Raw genomic sequence first — 27,962 nt, 5'->3', positions numbered from 1 at the left:
ATCAGTCAAATCTCACTGATTAATCAAACTTCTGAAAAAGTTCATACAGCTTGAGAAATTAGATTATCATCTAAATGCAGTTGATATTTGCTATAATTATATTCTATATGAATAATAAAATTACACACTGGCAACATCTGTTTTCAGTCCAATTACTCAGAGGCTTGTATCCTGATTCCAGCTTGAATCCCCAGCAGTTCTATGTAAATTATAAGATTGATAAGAACTGGATAAAAATAACTGAGTACTGTTTTGATACGAGTCTGGAAATTCGTAAAGTTGGAGCCAAGTACATGCATCTGGAAATGAGTCAAGTTGAAGCCAAGTACTTGCAAGGCAGCCACATTGACATCCTACTTAGCTTTCCATCTTCATCCAATGCTACATGCAGTGTTACGAGTGCCTGCTTAGGCTACAAGGTGATGATTAATTGCTGAGAAAATAAATTCACTTTAAGCTAAGCGGCATGGTGGCACAGCGGTAGAGTTGCTGCCTAACAGCGCCAGAGACCTGGGTTTGATCCTGACTATGGATGTTGTCTGTACAAAGATTTTATGTTTTCTCTGTGACTTTCTGGGTTTTCTCTGTGTACTCTGGTTTCTTCCCACATTCCAAAGATATACAGGTTTGTAAATTAATCTGGCTTGGTAAAAATTGTAAATGGTCCCGAGTGTGTAAAATTGTCCTAGAGTATGGAGGAAGGACAATGGACACAAGACTAAGGACATTTATTGTCACATACACCAATTGGTGCAGTGAAATTTGAGTTACCATGCAGCACACAAATAAGATAAACACGACATTATCGAACAACATAAAACATAAAAACATCCCCCACAGATCAACGTTTCCCACTGTGAGGGAAGGCAACAAAGTTCAGTCCTCTTCCTCATGTTCACCCGTGGTCGGGGCCTATTGAGGCCTCTGCAGTCGCTGCAATGGTGGCCCGATGTTTCCGGCCCTCGAATGGAAGAACACTCTCAGCGGCTTCCGAATTGACCATGGCTCCCGAAGTCCACAGACTGAGCTGGGTGGAGATTCAATGCTGGCGATCCCGGCAAGGATCCCAGGCTCCGTGATGTTAAAGTCAGCGCCCCCCGCGGCTGGAAGCTCCGCAGACAACAGCTCCAGTTAAAGTCGGCAGTCCCAGCACTCCAGAGCTCCAACACGGCGATCCCGGTAAGGCATCGCCCGCTCCGCGATGGAATCCAATGCTGTGCCGCTGCTGAAGCTGAAGCTCTGGCCGCTATGAAGCTGAAGCTATGAGGATCCCTTATCAGCGTGGACTCAGTGGGCCAAAGGGCCTGTTTACACGCTGTATCTCTAAATGAAACTAAACTTAATTTAAACTAAATGCAATCAGGTGTGCAGATAGAATGCATGATTATCAGATCTTATTGATATTATTCAAATGACACTTCATTCTAGAGGAATTCTGTGACACAAAATGCCACTGGTTTACTGAATAGAAAATGTATATTCAGTACGAAAACAGGCCCTTCGGCCCGCAAAGTCCATGCGCACCAGCGATCACCCCGTACACTAACACTATCCTACACACTAGGGACAATTTACAATTTTACCAAAGATAGTTAACCTACAGAACTGCACATCTTTGTAGTGTGGGATGAAACCGGAACACCCAGAGGAAACACACGCAGTCACAGGTAGAACGTACAAACTCCCTACAGACAGCACCCGTAGTCAAGTTCGCACCCGGGACTGGCTAGTATACAGAATATATAACCGTTTTTTTTAACCTCCTTCTTACTTCTCCTAGTGCCCATTTTAAATTGGGATGATAAATCATCATTAATTACCCAACTGGTGTCTAATAATATTTTCCTTATTCACTGTATCAAAACCTTCCATCATTTAAAATATCTCCATTAAAGTTCTTATTGCCTGTTTCAGCTCTGGAAAGTAATCCTAGTGTTGAAGTATTTTTTTCACAGTTATACCTTACATCTTGTTATGTGCCTTTCATGTTTAATGTTCTTTCTGTAATCTGTAATGGGGCATCAAAGTTACTGACAATACTTGAATTATGATTTGACTGAATCTTTGTGCAAATGCACCACAGAGAACCACAGGAATCTTTTTTTTCCGTTATGCTGCTGCAAATAAGATTTTATTTGTTTCGTTGTCCGTACATATGACAATTAAATACTTCACACTCACGACATCCCATTGATTCTTTATTGTTGTCCCTATTTATAAATACCACTGGATTTTCTATGGCTTTGTCTACCAGCACTTCTATTGACAAGGAATTATGCTTTGGATTATCACCTGATCCCCAGCCAACAATGGACCATTGTGGACTCTACCTTCCCTGAGTCTCTGCTTGTTCTGTACCTTCCCATACCTCAAGTTTCCCCCTCCCTGACTCTCAGTCTGATGAAGGGTCTTGAACCAAAACATCACTTCTTCTTCTTTCGAGTCCATTTTGTTACAAATGTTGACATCGCTGTCATCGCCTGCCCTGAAAAGGACGCAAGCTGTGGGAGCCATCACTTGTTACAATAGATGATGATGGTAGCAGAATTAACTCAGGATAACTCCAGTTTCCAGCCCTGCAATGTGAAAACATCACTTATTCCTTTTCTCCAGAAATGCTGTCTGACCTGTTGAGTTGCTCCAGCATTTTGTGTCTATCTTTAGTGTAAACTGGCATCTGCAATTCCTTCCTACATATTCCTTCTTATGTTCTTATTGTTGACAGTGAGGACATGGAGAATGGGCGGGAGAGAGGACTTGAATTGCAGTATCGGCGGGTGGTTGTAGTGAATGATGAGGCATTTCAAGGGACCTTATGTGCTACTCCTGTTTCTGTTTCATACGTTCTAATGTTATTATTGAGGGAGCATACTCACTCTCTTTCATTCCTCCTTAATTTAAAAGTCTCATGTTTTAAATGGTATTTGCCACTTTTTAGGCTCTACTGCTGATCTGCTCCTGCATCCTAGAGCATTTTACAGATCTTGTTGCTGTTTTTCACCCTTATGAATGTTGTCATCATAAAACCATTAGTTGATGTCTTTCATAACAAAAAAGATAAAAAAATATATTTTTAATATATATACTTATAAGGGGAATTCATTGCCACAGACGGCTGTGGAGGACGTCAGTGGGTAATTTTAAAGCACAGATTGTCGGATTCTTGATCAGTAAGGGTGTCAGGGGTTATGTGGAGAAGGCAGGAGAATGGGGTTGAGAGGGAAAGATACTGTAGATTAGCCATGATTGAATTGCAGAGTAGACTTGATGAGCCGGATGGCCTAATTCCACTGCTATAACTTATGAAATGAACTTTGACATGAGTAAATACTGCAAATATTAACAATAATAATCGTTATCCAAATTAAACTCCATAGAAACCATAATGCTCAAGCAATAAATGTTTTGAAATAAACAACAATGATAATGGGTCTACATTTATTCCGAGGTAGTTGGCATTAATGCATTTTATATATAATTTCAGTGACACAGAAGTACTAAATGTTATTAATGGAAAGATACAGTTAGCGTTACATTCTGATTTTGAATACCATTATGTTATTAGTTACAGAGAACTCATTTAAGTACCACAGAAAGAATGTTCAATACAATTTTACTGGATACAATTGCTGTGGCAAATTCTAACTTAAGGCATGATTCTGTTTCTGATTGCTTTGGAAAGAGGTCATTTTGTGTTTTATTAACGATAACTGGTTAATTTAATATGATTTCATTTGATCTGCATTGGAGTGATCTTTTGTTCACCACAGACTTCAATCTCACAATTTATTTTTAATTTTCTAATTTTCGGATAGAAATTTTACATTGCCGATTACTTCTGCGACATCCAAAAAGGAAGCCATTTGGGCCCTCATCTGAGCCTTCTTTGCTTCAAATAACTGTGTGATTCCCCTTTCCCCTTTGCCGGCTTTCTTCTTCCCCTCTTCTATCAGTGTGAGGAAGTGTTTCAACGCAAAACGTCACCAAAACTGTGTAATTGTATTCTTTTTAAAAACAAAAGCAGTGATTTCTGATATTTAAGTCCCACAGTTCTAAACAGCATTAATGTCCCACGGCTAAAGGAATTATCTAACTATCTTAAAGTAAGAGATCTTAGCTCCATCCCTTGTTCCCATAAAAGTAAAACACAGGTGGAATAGATGACTCTTTCTTTTGCTTCCCTGCTATCTTGTGTCATTTTTATCATCAGGCAATGGTGTAATGTGCACAGGTTAATGAGAGAGCGGTGTTCATACAATCTCAATAAATTAGAAGGTTCATGCTGAATTCAGATATATTGCTTTCACACAAAATAAATAAAAATGTTTTAATTTGCTTTAAATATAGCTCTTGGCTGACATTAACTGGAGAAATAAATGATTGAACAGAAATTGATGCCTGGGTATAAATGCTCAGCCTACTCAACCTCTCCCGATAGTTCAGGCCTTCAAGTCCTGGCAACAGGTTAAACAGGTATCACCATCCAAATTGCCAAGGCTCAATGTTGAATGCATTGTGTCATTTGATGGACCCATTTCTTCTTGTATATATCTATCTTGAAATTAAAGTAGCTTTACACTTGTCTATCAGCCTGTACTGAGAAAAGCAACCCTGTCAGTTCCATTTCCCCATTGTCATTAGAGTACCTTTTTAATCTTGGTATTTCAGCTAGCGACACAAATGAAATTCTTTCCCATATCAGTCCCAATTAAATTTTGATGGAAAATGATATATTCAAAGAACAGTTAATAAATGCACAATATCTGCGACGTGACTGCTTTGATATTTTCCACGTTCGGAAAAAAAAAGGTTATGTTCTCTTCAATTAAATCAACCTTTCTTTAATATGTTCATACATATTTCTGGTACAAGGAGGTGCTAATCCCCTTCAGGGAAAAAAAGTTTTAGAATTAATCCAAATTGCTAGAAATAGCAAAAATCTAGTTTGACAATGGAATCCACAGGCAGAAATATATTCGTCAAAATACACCACTTCTAAGTAAATTGAAATAAAAACATCAGAATTCATTTCATGCAAAGAATCAGTTCATTACCCAACTGATCAACCTGTGCTGAACATAATTAAGTTGGGCATAAAATGCTGGAGTAACTCAGCGGGTCAGGCAGCATCTCTGGAGAAGAAGGATACTTGATGTTTCTTCAAACTGAAGGTTGGAGATGGGGGGAGGCAGGGGTGAAGAGCTGGAGGTGACAGAAGACCAGGATCTCTAACATTTCACCCCCGTCCTCCACGCCCCTATTTTCAATTTGAAGAAGGGTCCCGACCCAAAACGTCACCCATCTTTTTTAACCAGAGATGCTGCCTGACCTGCTGAATTACTCCAGCACTTTCTGTCTATCTTTGATATAAACCAGCATCTGCAGTTCACTGTTCCAAAAATTAGGCTGGGCTGCGGAGAAGCCAAGACCGATTTAAAGAAGTATTATTTGAACAATGGATGGAATAAAGTTTTGATAAAAGGTCTTCGACATAAAATATTTCTGATGTCAACTGTGAAGTTGCTGAGTGTAGCATTTCCTTGCCTAGAATGAACAATGTTTTGCTTCTTCCAATTATAGAGTGAAAGAAATGTACTCGTTTGCAATTACCTTTGGTTCCTAAACATGTGATTTCCAGCAAGGTGATATTTCATGTCTAATGCAAATATTTATACTTCCCAATGTGAAAAGCCCAACTGTGGTAATTATAGGATTCCTTTTATACATTTGATTCCAGTTAAAAAGTTTCAGTTTGAGTCCCAGGCAGAGGTCTTGAATGCAATACCCCTCCATAATTCTCTAATTATCAAAATCTTTCTCAATGGTTAAACTCTGGGAGGTGGCACTCAGATTGTTGAAGTACGTTATTGGAATCTGTTAGGTTTTCCAACGTAGAAAAATATTCACGTTTGTCATTAATATGACAAGGAATCAGAAAAATAATCTACAACTTTGCTAATTGGCTGCATATGCACTTTGATCATGTGCCCCATATTATCTTGTGAGATTTTCTTCCTGGTTTTCTTACTAGTTTAGAGTTTAGAGATAGAACGCGGAAACAGACTTTTCTGCCCACTGAGTCTGTGCCAACCAAAGATCACCCGAACACTCGTTTTATTTTATCCCAGTTTTGCATCTTGCCTGCTAGGGGGGAATTTACAGAAGCCAATTAACCTACAAACCTGAACTTGTTCGGAATGTGAGAGGAAACCGGAGCATCCAGAGAAAAACCCACGTGATCACAGGGGGACCTACAAACAGTTTGTTCAACATACCAAAACACAGACAGCACCCATTGTCACGTTTGAACCTGGGTCTCTGGTGATGTGAGGCAGCAACTCTTCTGCTGTGCCACTATGCTGCCTCAATATTCTTGTTGCTATTCTTACATAAAGGCAACAAAAGCCTTTGTTCTCCAAGGCAATTATTACAAAATATATGCTTTTACTTACAGAATGGTATGTCCAGACTTTCTAACGTTTATAGTATTTGAAAATTTAAAAAGCCACGCTGATGCCACCCAGAAACTGCCCAATAATGTTATTATGCCAGCAGAGATAAATAATAGTTTATAAAGTTGGCCTCTGTAATATTGCCCCTAGTGTGTATGGAATGGCCGGGAAAGTGGGATAACACAGAACTAGTGTGAATTGGTGATCGATATTCGGCGTAAATTCGGTGTGCTGAAGAGCCTGTTTCCATGCTGTATCTAAACTAAACTAAATTAAAATAAAATAAAATAAACTAAACTAAATTACACTCCCATCCAGAACTTCAAAACATGGCCCCTATCACTAATTGATCTGGGTGACCATGAGAATGCTGCAGACATGTGATTCAACATGAAGAAGATGTGTAAATATTTTCTACACAGGGACAATATCAGTTTTCACACAGCGACATTATCATCCGCCCTCAACTGTTATAGCAGCATCTGAGATGATTACCAGGATAGACATTGCCAACTGTGCACAATTGCGCCATCTCGTCAAGGTTTTTTCTCTTGAACATTAGCACAAGATACGGTGGATATTTGAGTGATAGAATTATAGCAACTTACAGCACTGAAGGAGATCATTTGGTCTCTACTAACCACACAGGCCATACATGAACCATTTAGTTAATCCCATTTCCTATTCTTCATCCATTGCTTCACAGATAATGGTTCACAAGCGCTTTTCTATCTGCTTTCTACGCCTGTTTCTTCTTTCACTATCCTTCAGGCGGTGAACCCTAGGCTTCCTATTCCACTCCATTGATTTTTTTTCCACCAATTAATTTAAAACTGTTCTTGCCAGTCATTGTCCTGTTTCCCTAAGGGAAAATAAAAGAACAAAGTTATTTCTATTCACCCTATCTAGACCTCTTATTTTTGCATGCCTCAATTAAGTCAGCTCAACTTGTACATCTCAATTACGGGAACTCAGAGATGCCACAAAATTCGGGCGATTGCATTCATTTCAGCAATTGTTGTAGTCACAGAATAGACTCCAATGAGCTGAGGAAACACTTAGCAGCATTCAGACTTTATCCATTAAATTTGCATTTATTGTACAACATTTCCAGGCCTGTTATTTACAAATAATTTATACCAGTTATGTGATATAATAATTTATACCAGTTATACTTGAAGAAATATCTGAAGAATACGGCTGATGCTGGAAAATCTTGTTTACATTTATTCACATCTTGGGTTTACACCCATCACAGACATCACACCTCCCTTACTTTCATTGTATATTAAGTTTATTTTCTCTACTCCCCATTCTGATGAAGAGCCTTCAGCCCGAAACACTAACTAACCACTTCTCTTTCCGCAAATGCTGCCTGACTGCTGAGTATTTCCCTCATTTCCTGTTTTACTTTACACCTATTGAAGGAACTCGTTGAGATTCTCATGCTTATTTGTTTAAACGTAAAATTGAAACATGGATAATGCTAGATTAGCTTGACATTGTGTTATACAGAGGTTGTACGTTTTACGCAGGGGTTATGTGCTTGAAAGGCAGCGCGTAAATGTTAGGTACCGCATGCGACTATGCTGCTGAAGGTGACCTTGCAAGGAGAGGGACAATGGTTCATGGTGTGACCAGAATGGAGGCATTAGCTACAACGGGCCTTTGTGGCCAGCTGCAGCTGGGACTGTAAAATGGCGCCTCTTGCATAAGGTCTCGGTGGGCTGTTCTTAAAGCGGAGATTGCTCGGTTCTTAATTGGTAATGGTGTCAAAAATTACGGGAAGAAGGCAGGAAAACGGGTTTGAAAGGCAAAAATAGATCAGCCACGACCGAATGGCACTGCAAACTCAATGGGCCAAATGGCTTAACTATGCTCCTATGTCTTATGATCCATGATAATTCTTTGCAATATGCTTTGACATAAAACTAAATTGTATTCAATATTGACAAGTTTGGGCTTTAACAACAATTCAGTGTTACACCAGTGCTGCAGATGTTATTTTAATCTGAGTTTTAATCTACATAGATCTCCCAGTAACTACAATCTGTGCTCTATTATTTTGTGTCTTGTGCATCTCATCGCCTTTCAGGCAAATTAAATGAGCCAAGTATTTTTCTTGGATTAGATGGCAGTTCCTTACCCCAGGTCACTTTAATCAGTCCTGAAGATCCTTTGGTTGATAAATCGGACAAATGAGCTGAAGAAATAGGGTAATCTTAGTTGATTGTATTGCAGTTTTGTTGTTTATTGCGCAGTAATATTGTTGTTATTGTTGCTATAGTTATTGCTATATAACTACTAATTGTATCATTATTATTATTATTGTGTGGGATTTTGGTTAGACAGTCTCACCCCACTTTAATTTGAGCCCCTACTGGCAATTGTTGTGTTGGGGACTTATTTTGTGGAGCGCAGAAGTCCCCTGGAGGACATGTTGAGAACTGGAGATGTCATGTTTATTTACCTGCTACCTACATGTGATGAAGGAAAAGTACAGAACCCAACGGTACCCCGATTATTACCCACAGCCCAGAGTGACTGGAATAAATCAGCCTCAAAAATCTGGGATTACAATAGCCTTGAAACTTTTGGTGGGAGTGTAGAGGAACCGCTCAGGTCGAGTGAAATTCTACGAGCAACACTTTGCTTTCTCCAAATAGAACTGTTTTAGTAATTTTAATGTAAAATGATTGAGATAAAAGATTGAATAATGATCTAAAATTGGGTGGCACAGTAGCGCAGCGGTAGAGTTGCTGCCTTACAACGCCAGACACCTGGGTTTAATCCTGACTACAGGTGTGTGAAAGGGTCTTGACCCAAAAAGTTACCCATTCTTTCTCTCCAGAAATGCTGCCTGTCCCGCTAAGATACTCCAGCATTTTGTGTCTATCCTGACAACGGGTTCTGACTGTATTGAGTTTGTGCATTCTCCCTGTGACCTGGTCTGTGTGATGGTCTGTGTTTCTTACACAACTTTCTGCAATTTCTTGTGGTCTTGAGCAAAGATGTTGCCTGACAGGATGCTTTTTACGGTGCGATTTTCAGTGTTGCCGTGAATTTTACACTGCCTTCACTCAGCTGCAAAGTCTCGCTCTCCTTTAAACTGAAAGGTGATTAGTTCAATTTATACGAATTTACTATCAACATCATTTTCACATCACTATCAACATCACAAGAACTCAGATCACAGGGGTTCATGAAGGTACACAAATTAGGGAGCTGATTTGACCAATGTCATCTTAAATTTGCTACATTTACTATATTTTAATGACCTATATACAAATCTGTATCTAAAAACTGTATGCATTAGTGGGTTATTTTGGTGTACGTTGACAAATTAGGCCATACATCTAACAGCACAGTTTCCAAATTGAATTCATCAGTCATCCTCTGAATCTTTTCCATTTTCATTTGTCACTTAATGTATCCACATTGTAAATGCTATGTTCCATTTCCAGTTCCATCCTTTCAATATTAATACTTTCAAACACAATAGGATTGAGCATAACATACCATACCAAGCATAATGAATAAAACCTCTTATAATTACACATACTATTGAGATGCTAAAAATATTGGCATAATGTACTCAAGCCGACAGGATAACAAATACAAATGATATTGCAGAGTAAAACGTGTTATTTTAAATTTGTCCAAATAATGCATTTGTCGTTCAGATAATGACAAATGTCAATACTTATTTCGTCCAAATTGAGGAAAATATTTGAGATGATAGTTAATATTTATATTTTAGCCGCAAGCAAAGAAAGGAAAGGGAATTGTTTTTGACATTTGTATTCTTTGCACAGAAATGTATTCAGACAATGAAATATTTTTCTCTGTGGAAGTCATGGATTTGGGCCTCCTCTGTAGGACTGAAACAATAACTATTATTGCACTGTCTCCCTATCTGCATCTGCTTTAAGCCTTTTATAATTCATAAAGCAATATGGTACAATTAAGCATATCCTTTCAACTTGTTTTAAATACAAGAACAATGCTATTCTGTGTCAGGTGAGCCTTAAACAGATGATAATAGCTGTGGAATCACAAATCTGCAATTCACAATAGTTTTGTGTACAACTGCAGCTGATTACCATAATTGAACTTGCTCAACACACATATGGCTCGATATAAATCTTGTGCAGTCTTTCCACCGCTGGTTGGCACACATGAAAAAAGCTTTTCACTGGTACACATGACAATAAACTTAGTGGTACTGTGTTTATGACTAAATTAAACCCCAAGTTGTTTTCAGTGTTTCTTTAGTGGGGCAACACGGTAGCGCAGCAGTAGAGTTGCTGCCTTTCAGTGCCAGTGATCCAGGTTCGATCCTGACTATTGGTACTGTCTGTTCAGAGTTTGTACATTCTTCTCGTGACCGCGTGGGTTTTCCCGTGGTACTTCGGTTTTAGAAACATAGAAACATAGAAAATAGGTGCAGGAGTAGGCCATTCGGCCCTTCGAGCCTGCACCGCCATTCAATATGATCATGGCTGATCATCCAACTCAGTATCCTGTACCTGCCTTCTCTCCATACCCCCTGATCCCTTTAGCCACAAGGGCCACATCTAACTCCCTCTTAAATATAGTCAATGAACTGGCCTCAACTACCTTCTGTGGCAGAGAATTCCACAGATTCGCCACTCTCTGTGTAAAAAATGATTTTCTCATCTCGGTCCTAAAAGACTTCCCTCTTATCCTTAAACTGTGACCCCTTGTTCTGGACTTCCCCAACATTGGGAATAATCTTCCTGCATCCAACCTGTCCAACCCCTTAAGAATTTTGTAAGTTTCTATAAGGTCCCCCCTCAATCTTCTAAATTCTAGCGTGTACAAACCGAGTCTTTTCTCCCACACTCCAAAGACGTACAGGTTTGTTTGGCTTGTTTGGTTTATAGGTTTATTGTGTTCGGTAAAAATTGTGTGTGCTAGTGTGATGGGGACCGCTGACTGGCGTGGACTCGGTCTGCCAAAGGGCCGGTTTCCACGCAGTATTTCTAAACTAAACTAAACTAAACTATATTTGACATCAAACTACATTAGGGATGTGGTTAGTAATGTCAGATCACCTATCCCTTTGGAATTTGTGAAAAAGGACTGAAGGCTGAGATTTTAAAGCTACATACATATCACGTCACTTTGCCTGCATTAAAACATATGGCTGTGTGCCACGCTAAAATGTGTAAAATCTAGAACTGTACAATTGAGTATATTGAAATGGATTTTCTCATCCAAGGATTTAGTTGTATTGTTTTTATTTTAGATTCAGGTAAGATTTCAGTACTAGGTTAAAAGCAGCATTGTAGTACCATTATAATAATGAAAAGCCATATTTTTCACTTCACTTAGTGTCGATCATCTTTTTCCATCAATGCGATTTTGAGGGAGCCATTATTTGAAACCATAATTTTGAACCATAATTGAATCAATGCAACTCTAGTTACTTACTAACTCTATCTAACTTGTATCATCAAACAAAACCCATTTATAACTTGGAAGCACAATATCATGGTGGTGATATTATTGGGTTTATAACCCTGTCAGAAAAGTTGAAATCCCACAAAACCAATGGATGAACTTACAGAGTGGCCCAGCAATAGAGTTGCTGCCTTAAGGGCCTGTCCCACGAGCCTGAGACTGCATGCGGCAAGCGCGACCTAACGTGGTCGCTTGAGCCGTACGGCCTCGCGGGGCCGGTCCCACTTCGATCGCCGGAACCGTATGGAGTTGAGCGGAGCTCCGAAAAACTGACACTCTTCAAAAATTATTTGCTTTGGTAATTGAACCCCTTGCTGAAAAAATAAGAACACACCTGGATATTCACGGTTATAATACAAAATATTCAAATAACAAAATATCCCTATATGCCGATGATGTACTACTGTACATCACAAAACCACAAATTAGTATACCGAATATATTAAATTTAATTGAGGACTTTGGATCCTTTTCAGGATATAGAATAAATTGGAACAAAAGTGAAATTATGTCGATAAAACCAAAAGACTCAACACACCTCAGGAAATTCCCCTTTAAAATAGCTACAGAAAAATTCAAATATTTGGGAATTGAAATTACTAGAAATTACCAGGATATGTTTAAAGCCAATTATAATCCCTTACTTAAGAAATTAAATAATTTGATTAAATTCTGGAAAACACTTCCGATGTCCTTAATAGGCAGAATAAACGCTATAAAAATGATTTTCTTACCACAAATTCTATACCTATTTCAATCAATACCTATATATCTCCCAAAAAAGTTTTTCAAAAAATTGGACTCAGACATTACAAATTTCATATGGGATTATAAACCCCATAGAATACAAAGAACACACCTTAATAAACGAAAAGAGTGGGGGGGTCTAGCGCTCCCTAACTTTATGTATTATAATTGGGCAGTAAATATTAAAAATATGATTCACCTGCTGGACAATTCTGCCCAGCAGGCGGACTGGATTGTAATGGAAAAAGGGGACTGCTCCCCGAGTAATATAGGAGTGATTATCCTCTCACCAATAAATCTGAATAATAAAAATTATAATAAAAACCCAATTATACATAGCACAATTAGAACATGGAAACAAATAAAACAGAATCTAAAATTAAGAAACCTATCTCTCTCAATACCAATAGTCAATAACCCATCGTTTAAACCATCAATCATAGACAAATCATTTATACAATGGGAATGAATGGGAATCAAAACGCTCGAAGATCTGTATGAAGTGGGAAAATTACTATCATTTCAACAACTACAACTGAAATATAATTTGAAAAATAACCAATATTTTAAATATCTTCAAATTTGTGATTATCTGAAAAAATACACAAAAGACTATCATAATATGCCTTCCGACTTACTGGATGAAGCAATGAAGACAAAGGCGGAATCAGCTAATTTAATATCGTACTTATATAATATCATTTTAAACATAGAAATACCCACAACAGATGGAATTAGAAGAGACTGGGAACAAGAATTAGCTATAAAAATTTCAAAAGAGAGCTGGGATAATCATTTACTACAGGTGCATAAATGCTCGATCAATGTACGACATACGCTTATCCAATTCAAAACATTACATAGATTATATTATTCAAAAACTAAATTAAATAAAATCTTTCCTAATGTTTCACCAATCTGTGATAAATGTCTGTGTCAAGAAGCTACCATAGCGCATTCTTTTGTTTTTTGTACAAAAATCCAAAAATTCTGGCATGGAATATTTGATATTTTTTCAAAATTAATTAAAATAAAACTGGTACCAAAACCAGAATGGATCATTTTTGGGATATCGGAAGGTATCCTTGAATTAAACGTGTATCAGAAGAATTTACTCAATTACGGGCTAATAATGGGAAAAAAGCTCATATTTAAATTCTGGAAAAATGCGCCCACACCAACAATAAAAATGTGGACATCAAATATGTTTGAAACATTACATCTGGAAGAGATGAGATTCCTCTTAGCAGGTAAAGCAAACCAATTCCAAAAGACGTGGTCTACGTTTATGGACCTATTACAAGCATGAGGTGCAATAGTAATTTTTAAAATAAATAAATAAATAAATGGTATCAGGACCTGGCAATGGGAGGTAAAACAACAAAAACAGACTTGGTTGGTAGTCTTTCTGCGGAGTTTAATGTTATAATAGAGCGATTGTCCTTACTTTCTTTTTCTTTCTTTTCTAGGGTCTACTTTCTTACTTTACTTCCTTCTCTAACTTCTTTTCTAAGGGGCTTTCTTTTCCCAACACTCTCTTGCACTTCACGACTCTTGCGCACCTTCTTTACTTTCCTTACTTCTATCTTTTTTTTAAAGTTTAAAAAAAAAAATGAAGCGGTACAAAAAAATGTATTAAGATATATGTGTTGTGTGTTATTGTAATTTACCGTACTTCTAATAAAAAATAAATAAAAAAAAATAAATAAAAAAAACTACATTAGGGATGTGGTTAGTAATGTCAGATCACCTATCCCTTTGGAATTTGTGAAAAAGGACTGAAGGCTGAGATTTTAAAGCTACATACATATCACGTCACTTTGCCTGCATTAAAACATATGGCTGTGTGCCACGCTAAAATGTGTAAAATCTAGAACTGTACAATTGAGTATATTGAAATGGATTTTCTCATCCAAGGATTTAGTTGTATTGTTTTTATTTTAGATTCAGGTAAGATTTCAGTACTAGGTTAAAAGCAGCATTGTAGTACCATTATAAAAATGAAAAGCCATATTTTTCACTTCACTTAGTGTCGATCATCTTTTTCCATCAATGCGATTTTGAGGGAGCCATTATTTGAAACCATAATTTTGAACCATAATTGAATCAATGCAACTCTAGTTACTTACTAACTCTATCTAACTTGTATCATCAAACAAAACCCATTTATAACTTGGAAGCACAATATCATGGTGGTGATATTATTGGGTTTATAACCCTGTCAGAAAAGTTGAAATCCCACAAAACCAATGGATGAACTTACAGAGTGGCCCAGCAATAGAGTTGCTGCCTTAAGGGCCTGTCCCACGAGCCTGCGACTGCATGCGGCAAGCGCGACCTAACGTGGTCGCTTGAGCCGTACGGCCTCGCGGGGCCGGTCCCACTTCGATCGCCAGAACCGTATGGAGTTGAGCGGAGCTCCGAAAAACTGACACTCTTCAAAAATTCCGCGCGGCAACGGCCTTCCGGCCCGCAGCCGCCTCGACACCGTACTCACCGCCTCGACGGGCGTGTGCAGCGTCTCGACGCCGTACGCAGCGTCTTGACGGCGTACGTCACATGCAAACTTCCCGCGGACTTCGCTCGAACTTCACGTCACTCACTCGACCTCCGCGCAGCCCCCTCTTCCAGTTTGGTCACGCTAGCCGCATGCAGTCGCATGCTATTGGGACAGGCCCTTTAGAGTGGCAGAGACCTGGGTTTGATCCTGACTATGGCCACTGTAGGCGTGGAGTTTGACATTTTCCCTGTAACCACGTGGGATTCCTCCGGATGCTCCAGTTTCCTCCCATAACGAAAAATATGCAGATTAATTGGCTTCTGTAAATTGTCCCTTGTGTGCAGGATGCAAAAGTTGGATAACATGGAACTAGTTTGCATCTTTAGTGTGTAGGATCAATGGTCGACGTAGACTGAGAAGGGCCAAAAAGCTTGCTTCCATTATGTATCTTTAAACTAAAGTAAGCTAAACTAAATGTTAATCAAAAACAGAAGCCTGGTTGGTGAGTAAGCAGAACATTTGCTATCAGCATCTCTGATAGCTGCCTGGCCCGCTGAGTTACTGCAGCATTTTGTGTATATCTTTGGTGTAAACCAGCATCTGCAGTTTATTCCTACACAGTTTTAAACAGTTGAGTTTGTCGTCTGTAATAAATAAGCCAGTGTTAGGTCTAGTATCAGCAAAGAATTATCATTAATCCCTTACTTTTATTTAATTTAAAGAAATCTAAAATGTCTTCAAATGGCTTTTCTCCTGCAGATTGTAAAGTTGACTGTAGTTTATGTAAGGTCACTATCCTCAACCATTCAAACAAAATTAATCTGTCTGTCCCGCTGAGTTACTCCAACATTGGGTCTAAAATTCATCTGCTACTGCTTAGGAACATCTCCCATGGGCATGAGATCACAAGTAGATCAGTAGCATTAAGTGCTCAAACCATAGAAACAAGGGACTGCAGATGTTGGTTTTACAAAAGAAGACACAAATTGCTCAGCGAGGTAGGCAGCATCCCTGGAGAACAAGGATAGGTGACCCTTCTATGACCCGAAACGTCACATATATATGTTCTTCAAGGGTATTGCCTTACCGGCTGAGTTACTCCAGCCCTTTGAATCTTTTTTTCGCAGTGGCATAGTGGCAAAGCAGTAGAGGTGTTGCCTTACAGCGACAGAGACCCAGGTTCGATCCTGATGCTCCATCGGGTGCTCCAGTTTCCTCCCACACTCCAAAGACATACATGTTTGTAGGTTAATTGGCTTTGGTAAAATTGTAATTTGTTCCTAGTGTGTAAGCACTTTGAGTCTGCCTCGTGTATGAAATGTGCTATATAAATAAAGTTGCCTTGCCTTGCCTTGCCTAAGATAGTGCTAGTGTACAGGGTAATCACTAGCTGGCGTGTACTCGATGGGCTGAATGGTCTGTTTCTGCTCTGTGTCTCTAAAGTCTAAAATTCCAAATGCTGCCTGACCTGCTGTGTTACTCCAGCACTTTGTGCCTTTTTTGCCTTGTATAAGGATATTTATAGATATAAATTATAATCCATTTCTCCTGCTGATGTGTGGGAAGGAAATGGAGATGCTGGTTTAAAACAAAGATAGACACAAAATGCTGGAGTCAGCGGTATAGGCAGCATCTCTGGAGAGAAATAATGGGTGCCATTTCGGGTCGAGACCCTTCTTCAGACTGCACATGTGTTGGTTTTATTGAGGAAAAAGGCAGATTTACTGATTATATAGAACAGGCATAAATGTACAATATTATTGTTTTAAATAGCGGATTTTTTCATCTGCTTGCAGCCAAGGAAATTGAAGAGGAGGAGGAATATCTGGAAATCTTCATGATCAGCAGATACCAAGCAGGTGCTTACCAATGCAAAGCTGCCAATGAAGTTGCCTCTGCCGATGAGAAAAGAGTCCACATCACTGTCAATTGTAAGTTGTCTTGCAAAGCTTCATTCATTTTTCTTTCTGGTCTTCCAAAAGCTGCACTGATATCTGTGCTCCGTTGCATGTTCAATGGTTCAATGGTACTTTATTGTCACATGTACCGAGATACAATGAAATTCAATTCTGTATACAATTCAGTACAAGTATCACTATATATAAGCACTTAGATACATCTTAGATAAGCATCTCAGATACAGTACATGTGTATAACAGTAATACACTGAAACAGTGTGCAGAGTCACCAGTTTGATGCCATTTTTAAGTCCCAATTGTTGTGAATGTGGGGTTCTTGACCTGACCATGAGGGCCAATTATACTGGTGTTGTTGCAGGATCGGCCTGGCCACGCGTAACTGTTGATGTCCTCCGCAACTGCTCTACCACTGTAGCCCGTGTGTGGTCCTTCAAAACTTAACAAAGTGCTGCCCTTACAATAGAACTGAATTAGTCAAGCCTTAAGAGGAATTTCCTTTGCTTCTTTTCTTCACCTTTATTGTTGTAGCAATCTGCCAAAATATAATGTGCCGAGTTAATCAAACAAATCTAAAAATTAAAATGATTGAATCTGCTATTATGAAGTATATACTTGATTTTGCTAATGTATTAGTCTACAGAGAATAGTTATAGAGTACACAATTATTCTTTCTATTGGATTTTAGACATACAGAATTACATAGAAGATAGAACAGTACAACACAGGAATGGGCATTTCGCTTTACAATGTTTATGCCAAACATGTTGCCTAATTAAACTGATCTCATCGGCCTGTACATGATCAGTATCCCTCTATTCCTTGCGCTTCCATGTGCCTATTTAAATGCCACTATAATAATATCTGCCTCCACCACCACACCTGACAATGCATTCCAAGCCCCCACCACTCTCTGTGTAAAAATATCTTGCCCCGCACATCTCCATTAAACTTTTTCCCTCTCACCTTACAGTTATGCCCTTTAGTGTTGGACATTTCCACATTGGGAAATAGGTTTAACTGTCTACCCTATCTATGCATCTCAAAAATTGTGAAAGGCAGCTACGTCTAACTGCCAGTCGTGGCTGATAGCCGTGAATAATCGTGCAAATCCAAGCCAGTACAATGATAATAATGCCGTGAAACTCTGCAGAAGTTTCTCAAGTGTCGTTTACTATCATTGAATGTAAAAAGAAAGATTATTCAATTCAACACACCTAATATGAACATGTCATGATAATGTGTATCAGAAAGAGACCATCCCCCTATAAGATTAATCACTGCTATTTGTACAAATTGTAGCCTGGGAATACAACTAGCAGTAATGTACAGCTAAGATCCTCATTCTCCATTGTGGATCAGATTGGGGATGATTGGGTTAACATGGGAGGAGGATGGTCTTGGGCCTGTACTCGCTGGAGTTCAGAAGGATGAGGGGAGATCGTGTTGAAACCTACCAAATAGTGAAATGCCTTGATAGAGTGGACGTGGAAAGAATGTTTCCAGTAACAGGAGCATCGGGAACCAGACGCCACAGCCTCAGAATAAAATGACATACCTATAGAATTGAGATGCGGAGGAATTTCTTTAGCCAGATGGAGGGGAATTCATGGAATTCTTTGCCACAGATGACTGTGGAGGCCAAGACATTGGGTATGAGGGAATCGAAGATAGATAGGTTCTTGATTAGCAAAGGCGTTAAAGGTTACAGGCAGAGGCAGGAGAATGGGGTTGAGAGTGTAAATTAGGCCAACCATGATTGAATGGTGGAATAGACTCGATGGGCTGAAATGGCCTAACTCTGCTCCTATGTCTTCTGGTCTTATAACTCTCCCTTTTTCTGCCAGGTAATTAGCAATGTCGATGCATTTCAATGATGTTTGTTCATATGACATTCCACTGTTTGTTAACTTAGTGGATGAGGAAGCACATTTAAACTAAAATGGTTGTTATCTCATTTAAAATTACATGAAAAACATTCTGAATGTATTAGCACAGCCATAATTTAATTTGACATTTGGAACATAGAGCAGTACAGCACAGGTAAAGGCCCTTTGGCCCACTATATCTGTGCCGAACACAAACTCCTCTGTCTGCGCATGATCCATATACATCCATTCCCTGCACATCCATCTAGAAACCTTTTGAATACCACTATAATTCCTGCTTCTATCACCAGCCATAGCAGTACATTCCAGTCACCCACCACTATCTGTGTAAAAAAACAGAGGATATTATTTATTTGCTGCTTTGTTGTGCTGCTTTCCATTTGTGAATCTGTACTGTTTTACACAAAATGCTGGAGTAACTCAACATGTCAGATAGCATCTCTGGAAAATGGAATAGGAGACGTTTTAGGTCGAGGCCCTTCTTCAGACTGGGAGGAATAAGGGTCTCAACCCGAAACGCAACCTATTCCTTTTTCTCCAGTGATGCTACCTGACCCGCAGAGTTACTCCAGCATTTTGTGTCTATCTTCGGTGTGAACCAGCATCTGCAGTTCCTTCCTACACTGTGTTGTTTTACAGATGCTCCTGCTATTAAGTATGCCCAGAGTGCTGATGTTGCAGTGGGGCGGACTGGGATGCTTCACTGCGAGGTGTCTGCTGTGCCACCTGCGGATTTTGAGTGGTACAAGGAAGACAAGCGGTGAGTAACCTCAAGCAAGGCAAGTCCCAAACAAACGATAACTAGATGCATGGTATTTCAAATGACCACAATGCTACAATGCAGCACAATGCTGAGAACTATATCCTGCACAATGTACCTCCCTCCTTGTTCTATCTATTTTACGTGAGCATGAACTGATTCAATGATTCCATAATACTATATTGTCACATGTACCTAGGTACGGTGAAATGCTTAGTTTTTGCATACAACCCAGTAAAATCATACAGGAGCCCTCACCTTGGCAGTACACAAGTGTCGCCACGTTTCTGGTGACGACAAAGTTACAAACGTTCACCGAACAGACCTTTCTTCTACCTGGATTGCTGGGTCGTATGTATTTATGGTATATCTGTTTGGATAGCATGCAGAACAATGCTTTTCACTGTACCTCAGTATATATGATAATAATAAACCGAAACTAAAACCTAATTACCTTGACAAGATAGTACCACAAAAGTGGGCAAGGCTATGTGTCGTAGTTTATGCTAAATAGCACAATGATCTTATCTTGATATAACAAGAACCAAATAAATTATAACAAACTCAGGTTTGGGGGTGCATAGATACATAGACAATAGGTGCAGGAGGAGGCCATTCGGCCCTTCGAGCCAGCACCGCCATTCAATGTGATCATGGCTGATCATCCACAATCAGTACCCCGTTCCTACCTTCTCCCCATATCCCTTGATTCTGCTAGCCATAAGAGCTCTATCTAACTCTCTTTTGAATGCTTCCAGTGAATCGGCCTCCACTGCTTCTGAGGCAGAGAATTCCACAAATTCACAACTCTCTGGGTGAAAAAGTTTATTCTCATCTCAGTTTTAAATGGCCTACCCCTTATTCTTAAACTATGGCCCCTAGTTCTGGACTTCCCCAACATCGGGACCATGCTTCCTGCATATAGCGTGTCCAATCCCTTAATAATTTTATATGTTTCTATACGATTCCCTCTCATCCTTCTAAATTCCAGTGTATACAGGCCCAATTGTTCCATTCTTTCATCATATGACAGTCTGAAAGGGAACCGTTAATTGGTACTCTTTGTTTCCTGTCTAACAACCAATTTTCTAACCATGTCAATACCCTACCTCCAAAACCACGTGTTCTAATTTCCCCCACTAATCTCCTGTGTGGGACATTATTAAAGGCTTTCTGAAAGTCCAGATACACTACATCCATTGGCTCCCCCTTATCCATTTTACTTGTTACATCCTCAAAAAATTCCAGAAGATTATTCAAGCAAGATTTCGCCTTCATAAATTCATGCTGACTTGGACCGATCCTGTTACTGCTATCCAAATGCGCCGCTATTACATCCTAATAATTGACTCCAGCATTTCCCCCACCACCAATATCAGGCTACCTGTTCTATAATTCCCTGCTTTCTCTCCATCCTTTCTTAAAAAGTGGGATAACATTAGCCACCCTCCAATCCACAAGAACTGATCCAGTATCTATAGAACATTGGAAAATGACCACCAATGCATCCACGATTTCTAGAGCCACCTCCTTGAGTACCCTTGGATGCAGACCATCAGGCCCTGGGGATTTATTCAGTTCCCATCAGTCTACCCAACACCATTTCCTGCTGCCCGAGCCGGCTGTGTGCCCCTTTTCCGGGGTTATGTCCACACCCAGGTGGTGTTAGAGAGGGTCTACGCGCTGTGCACAGGCGCCCTGGAGGATTTTCTGGACTGCTGGATACCGTTTGCGGTTGAATGCATCTTTGATAAGGATTGTTACATAGTTGTATAATAGTTTATCGTTTGAGTGTATTATGGTGGTGGGTTCTGTTCTGTTTTTTACTGTACTATATATTATTTTAATATTTGAATAAATATTTTTGATTAAAAAAACCCACCATTTCCTGACTAATGTGACTTTCCTTCAGTTCTTCCGTCACCCTAGATCCTCTGTCCCCTAGTACATCTGGGAGATTGTTTGTGTCTTCCAGTGAAGACAGAACCTGTTCAACTCGTCTGCCATTTCCTTGTTCCCATAATAAATTCACCTGTTTCTGTCTTCAACAGACCCACATTTGTCTTAGCTAATCTTTTCCTTTTCACATACCTAAAGAAGCTTTTACTATCCTCCTTTATATTCTTGGCTAACTTACCTTCATACTTCTTTTCTCCCTGTATTGCCTTTTTAGTTACCTTCTGTTGTTCTTTACATGTTTCCCAATCCTCTGGCTTCCCGCTCATCTTTCCTATGTTATACTTCTTCTCTTTTAGTTTTATACTGTCCTTGACTTCCCGTGTCAGCCACGGTTGCCTCTTACTCCCCTTAAAATCTTTCCTCCTCTGGAAAGAAATGATCCTGCATCTTATGGATTATTCCCAGAAATTTCAGCCTTTGCTGTTCCACCATCATCCCTGCTAGGGTCCCTTTCCAGTCAACTTTGACCAGTTCCTCCTTCATGCTTTGTTCAACTGCAATACTGACACTTCTGACTTTACCTTCTCCCTCTCAAATTGCAGATTAAAACATCATATTATGGTCACTATCTCCTAATGGTTCCTTTACCTTGAGTTCTCTTATCAAATCCAGTTCATTTCACAACACTAAATCCAGAATTGCCTACTCCCTCTTAGACTCCAGTAAAAGCTGCTTTAAGAATCCATCTTGGAGCCACTCTACAAACTCCCTTTCTTGGGGTCCAGTACCAACATGATTTTCCAAGTCTACCTGCATGTTGAAATTTCCCATAACTACCATAGCATTTCCTTTGTAACATGCCAATTTTAACTCCTGATGCAACTTGCACCCTATCTATAGGCTGTTTGGGGGCCCGTATATAACTCCCATTAGTGTCTTTTTGCCCGTACAATTTCTCAGTTCTATCCACAATGAATCTATATCTTCTGATTCTAAGTCACAGACACAGTGACACAGCAATAGAGTTCCTGCCCTACAGCGCCAGAGACCCGGGTTTGATCCTGACTACAGGTACTGTCTGAACCGGGTGGATTTTCTCCGGGTGCTCGTGTTTCCTCCCACAGTCCCAAGATTGAAGATTAATTGGCTTCTGTAAATTGTCCCTTGTGTTTGGGATAGAACTAGTGCATGGGTGATTGTGGTCAGCAGGGACTCGGTGGGCCGAAGGGCCTGTTTCCACCCTGTATCACTAAACTAAACTGAGTAGCAAAGTAGCTAAAAATTTCCTTTCAGTAAATGTGTTGCATGTAGTACATTGTCATATTTAGTTTATTTGATTGGCTAGTCAGTTCTGTTTTAAAATGTGATTTTAAACATTTTCTCCTTCTAGTAATTTTAAAGCAAACAAATGACTTGGTCCATATTCATGTCATTTGTGGCGGCACAGTGACACAGCGGTACAACGGTTCGATACTGACTACTGGTGCTTTCAGTACGCAGTTTGTACGTTCTCCCTGTGACTGCGTAGGTTTTCTCCGAGTGCTCCAGTTTCCTCCCATATCCCAAAGACTTACAGGTTTGTAGGTTAATTGGCTTCAGTAAAAAAAATTAAATTGTCTCTAGTGTGCAGGATAGAACTAGTGTATGGGTGATTGCTGGTTGCTGCAGACTCGGTGGGCCATATGGCCTGTTTCTGGGCTATATCTCTAGTCTAAAGTCTAAAAGTAAAGGCATTATGCACTTTAATATGGACACAATCTATTTTGCCATTTTTGCATATCGACATAACACCCGTAAGGACAATTGTTTCTCCCAGTATATCATGGTTTAATAAATAGGAACACTGTTGAATTGTTTTGTCTTGTTTATGAAGAGATAAATTTATTATATTGCATACTTAAAAAAAGGCCTTGTATAAAACAGCACAAATATATACAAATTATATATGGTTGTCTAATTAACAGAACCCTAGTGGACTATTCATTGAGACATTAATTATGTATTTGTTCAGTATAGTATATAACTGTATCTCATATACCTAGTTCTTGAACCATTTGACTAATTAGTGTATTGAATCAAATATAAATGCCCTTTATCTTGTGGAAAAATATCATCTAATTACTGTTGTAGCGTGATTTACTGACAGCCAGGAGAGGAAGCTATCAGAAACACAGCACAAGAATTTGAAAACCCTTTACAATGCACATTTGGTAACAAGTATCCAAATGATGTAAAAGATTTTGTCGGTTCGATATTTGTTACAACTTCTCGCCATGTTGCATAATGCATGCAATAATAAGCAATTGATCAAAAATAAGTTGTATTTGTCTTAAGCCGAGTTCATATTTTAGATGTCGAAACAAAGGAAAATAATAGACAGCAGAGATTTATTTTTGCTTGTGTCTGGTTGCTGCTAAAAACTATTAAATCTCAAATGACCAATCCTTAACGAACCAATTCTTGGAGGGGGATTTTTTGACAGGCAGATGGTTTGAACAAAGGCCAGTGATAAGCGAGTCCAGGTTAAAACATCGTTGTGGAGCCCTAGAGTAGCAGGAATCACAGAGGGGGAACAGTGGGAGAGGGTTTCACACCTGTCGATAAGGCGATGAGAACCATTTAAAGTAGTTATATCTTGAGGAGATATTGCAGAGAAGCAGTCAAAATGCAGAAACAAGGACCTGCAGATAATGGTTTATACCGAAGATCGGCACAAAATGCTGGAGTAACTCAGCAGATCAGGCAGTGTTTGTGGAGAAAAAGAATAGGTGATGTTTCTTGTCAGAACCCATCGTCAAACTGAAAGTAGAAGTGGGTGGGGGCAGAAACTGGAGGCGAGAAAAGCCAGGACAAAACAGATGAGCTGTATCTATATGGAAAAAAATAATTGTGCTTTGGCAATAAAAGAAAATTAAAATTAGGTTAATAAAGTGTTTTAGTTTTTTATAATTTTAGAGATGCAGAATGGAAAACAGGCCCTTCGGCCCACCCAGTCCACCTGTACACTAATTCCATGTTATCCCACTTCCACATCCTGCACATCAGGGACAATTTACAGAAGCCAATTAATTTAGTTCAACTTAGAGATGCAGCATAGAAACAGGCCCTTTGGCCTGCACTGACCAACAACACTAGTTCTATTCTACACACTTGGAACAAGTTGTGGAAGCCAATGAACCTACAACCCCCTGCATGCCTTTGAAATGTGGGAGGAAACCAGTGCACCCAGAGAAAATCCACAAGGTCGCAGGGAGAACGTACAATCTCTATACAGACAAGCACCCATAGTCAGGATCGAACCCGGTCTCTGGCAGTGTACGGCAGCAACTCTACTGCTGTGCCACTTGGTCATACCAAAATAATGATTACTTTCATAGTTTCTTGGATAAGTAACATGGCTTTTTTCTCTCGTCAGGATATATAACAGCTCGCAAGGAATCCAGATCCAGACCATAGACAGCCGGTCCAGTCTGATTGTCACCAATGCCACGGAGGATCACTATGGCAACTACACATGCGTGGCAGGCAACAAACTTGGCGTTACCAACGCAAGCATATTTCTATACAGTAAGGCCTTTCCTGAACCGTCAATATTCAGAAAATGTTGATGGTTACACTTCTTTACATGACATTCTGAAGCAACTTTTCTCTCCCCTGTGTTTTTTCTTTGTTTAATCAAATTACTCAGTAAAACAAGAAGGATTTAAATGTCACTTTTGATGCAGCAACAACCCCACCTTTATGTTGGGCAATTGTGAAGCAACCTTGACCAGGGTTAGGGGAAGAAAGATACGGATTCAACCTGCACAGGGGCATAGCCTGCCATTGAATTAAAGTCATTTTTGGTGTGTGATTGCAGAAAAGGGGATAAATGGTAAATGAAAGAAAACATTCAGGTCATAGTATAAAATCTTATATGTTCTTTTTACAAAATTATTCTCATATGTAAAATTGCAAAGATGTAAGAGCACAATCCTACCTTGCTGATCATGGTGCAAGCTCTGTCATGCCATTTACTTACAGGAGTTACATTGGCATTAATCTTTCATATACCCTCAATGTTTGGGCAAGGAGTTCTTACACAGGTTCCAACCCTTCAGTGTGCAATATCTTTTCACAGGTGACTTCACTAACCTTCAGTTTACCCTCCATCACATAGACCTGGACTTCGGAAAGTCCCAGTTGGCACCATTGTTGTGTGGGCCGCTCCTTTTACTGGACAATCAGCAGGTCTAAGAGATCAAACTTGAACCAAGTTGATAATCGTCCAGCAGCATTTGGTATTCAAGTCAATTTGTGTGTCTGGGAATAGTAAATAGAACACAGGGTCCTCGATAATGCATCGGCTTGCCTCTAGATCTTATTATATACACATACCAGAAGCAGATGAATGAGGGTCTTACACCCAACTCACACGTCCTGCGTGCAACATGTGTGGTACTGAGAGCCCAGTTGTGAAGGAGGCATCTGATGGGAGGCTAACCCTCATTGTACATTTGGTTCGGCAACATCATTACATAAGTTTATCGTGTTTTAAAGAAGGCTAAGTAAATGCTGGGTAGTATGAATTATGAATTCCTCTAGATAATTCACTCCAATGACATTCTTGCTCATAGTAGGATAGAAAAGCATATTGATTGTGCCAAGTTGGCAGTTCTAATCTGCTGTGGTGCATTGCACTTAAAATCCAGCCCCATTTACGTCAATACCAATGAATACACTGAGATAAACACGACAGGCATTCCCTGGGGTGCCATGGAACTGGGAACCTGCCAGAGGAGCCAACCCAAAGTCTCAGCCTTCTGCGAAATGGAGGAACTGATCCGAGCACCCAAAGGCTCGGTGTTCCCGAAAGGCTCGGAACAGCGGAACCGGGAGTTGGGTTGCCAACTTTCTCACTCGCAAATAAGGGACACAAGGTCAAAATATGGGACAAATTCCCGACGGCAATTCGTTGACTGACTCGGCCGTGGCTGGGTGAATGATGGGTTGGCTCAGATGCTGGACTGCTCACAAAGCCCAGCCGGCAGGCTAGCTGAGGAGCTTTGGCCCACGTGACGTTGCACAGAAAGTCCGGTACCCCAACCAACTCATGAACCAATGATCGGCCATGAGAAGGAGGGGTGGTAGTGTCGGCGGTAAGCGAAGGTCCGAAGGTCGGACAGCTGGCCGGGCTGCCGACCGATGGGTCCATGGCTGAGGCGCTGCTGCTGCACTCCAAGGGGTGCATTTACGTCGGGATGGGTGAGGCGGGGACGGACGTGGCGCTCCGAATCGACAGTCCCCTCGACCCGATTAGTAGCAGTCAAATATGGGACAAGGGCGGTCCCATATGGGACAAACTAATTTAGCCCAATATACGGGATATCCCGGCTAATACGGGACAGTTGGCAACCCTAACCAGGAGAGAGCCGCTGAAGAGACAAATGCGAGGTGGAGGGGCCGGTAAAAGGGTGAACCGGGGTAATGCCTCCAGCACCTTCAAGGTTGGCTGCAGCAGGTGGCCCTGTGGCACAAAAATGGCCTGGTGAGGAGAGGGACGTCAGTTTACGGGCCGATCTGGTCGAAGGTGAGGGAGGAAGGCTTGGCAGGAGCCTGGGGCTTACCTGGATTGGGAACTGCTCCAGTAAACCGAGTGCGCGGGTGGACCGGACTTTGGAAATGTTGTTAAAACTACCCACACGTGTAAATATGCAAAAATAATTTCACTGTGTAGTTGCACATGTGACAAATAAAGAACCATTCAACCATTGCCTAAGGGCAGTTGATAAGACACTAAGATAAAGGGCAAGACAGCCTTTGTATCTGGATTTTTAGCTTAACACCATCTGGCATCCTGCATAGCCCCATTCACTTATACTTCAACAAAATGGTAAATGATTGTATTTAGTTTGATCTTTAACTTTGTTCAATAATTTATTGATTCAATGATACTTTATTGTCACATGTACATAGGTACAGTGAAATTTGTTGATTTTGCTTACAATCTGATAAAATCATACACCAGACTTCACCTCGGCAGTACGCAAAGAGTCGCCACGTTTCTGGCGCCGACAGTGTTGCAAAAGTTCTCAGTACAGTCTGATCTTCTGGCAGCACTGAACCAGGCCCGCCGATGTTTGTTCCCACAGGTGGCCCCTCACCGGGTCCCTCTTCAATCTCGGTAGTCCCCTACAAGGTCCCTCTTCATTCTCGGTGGCAATTGTTTGGTTTAAATTGATCTTAATGTTTAAATTATTCTATCGAATTTTATTTAAAAACACATTTAAATTGTTACCTGATACTTTTTAAAATTATTGAAAGAAAGCACTT

General features: G+C 40.0%; 1 protein-coding gene and 1 long non-coding RNA gene across 4 annotated transcripts in view; one reads left to right on the top strand and one right to left on the bottom strand.

The window, feature by feature from the left end:
• Positions 1-27,962, top strand: part of LOC116980693 (limbic system associated membrane protein) — a 1,768,528-nt gene that overhangs the window by 1,659,357 nt on the left and 81,209 nt on the right. For all 3 annotated transcript variants that reach the window (XM_033033154.1, XM_033033155.1, XM_033033153.1), the window contains 3 exons: positions 16,983-17,117; positions 19,631-19,751; positions 25,066-25,217. In XM_033033154.1, coding sequence (XP_032889045.1) covers positions 16,983-17,117; positions 19,631-19,751; positions 25,066-25,217 — 408 coding nt within the window. The remainder of the gene's footprint in view (positions 1-16,982; positions 17,118-19,630; positions 19,752-25,065; positions 25,218-27,962) is intronic.
• Positions 485-15,429, bottom strand: LOC116980696. Its single transcript, XR_004414041.1, has 3 exons — positions 15,408-15,429; positions 10,999-11,008; positions 485-526 (listed from the first exon to the last, which is right to left on the bottom strand). It is a non-coding gene; the product is annotated as an uncharacterized LOC116980696 (long non-coding RNA).

The sequence above is a fragment of the Amblyraja radiata genome, chromosome 14, assembly GCF_010909765.2.
Source record: "Amblyraja radiata isolate CabotCenter1 chromosome 14, sAmbRad1.1.pri, whole genome shotgun sequence".
In the NCBI taxonomy this organism is placed as follows: domain Eukaryota; kingdom Metazoa; phylum Chordata; class Chondrichthyes; order Rajiformes; family Rajidae; genus Amblyraja; species Amblyraja radiata.
This window is presented reverse-complemented; position numbering and strand designations above follow the sequence as displayed.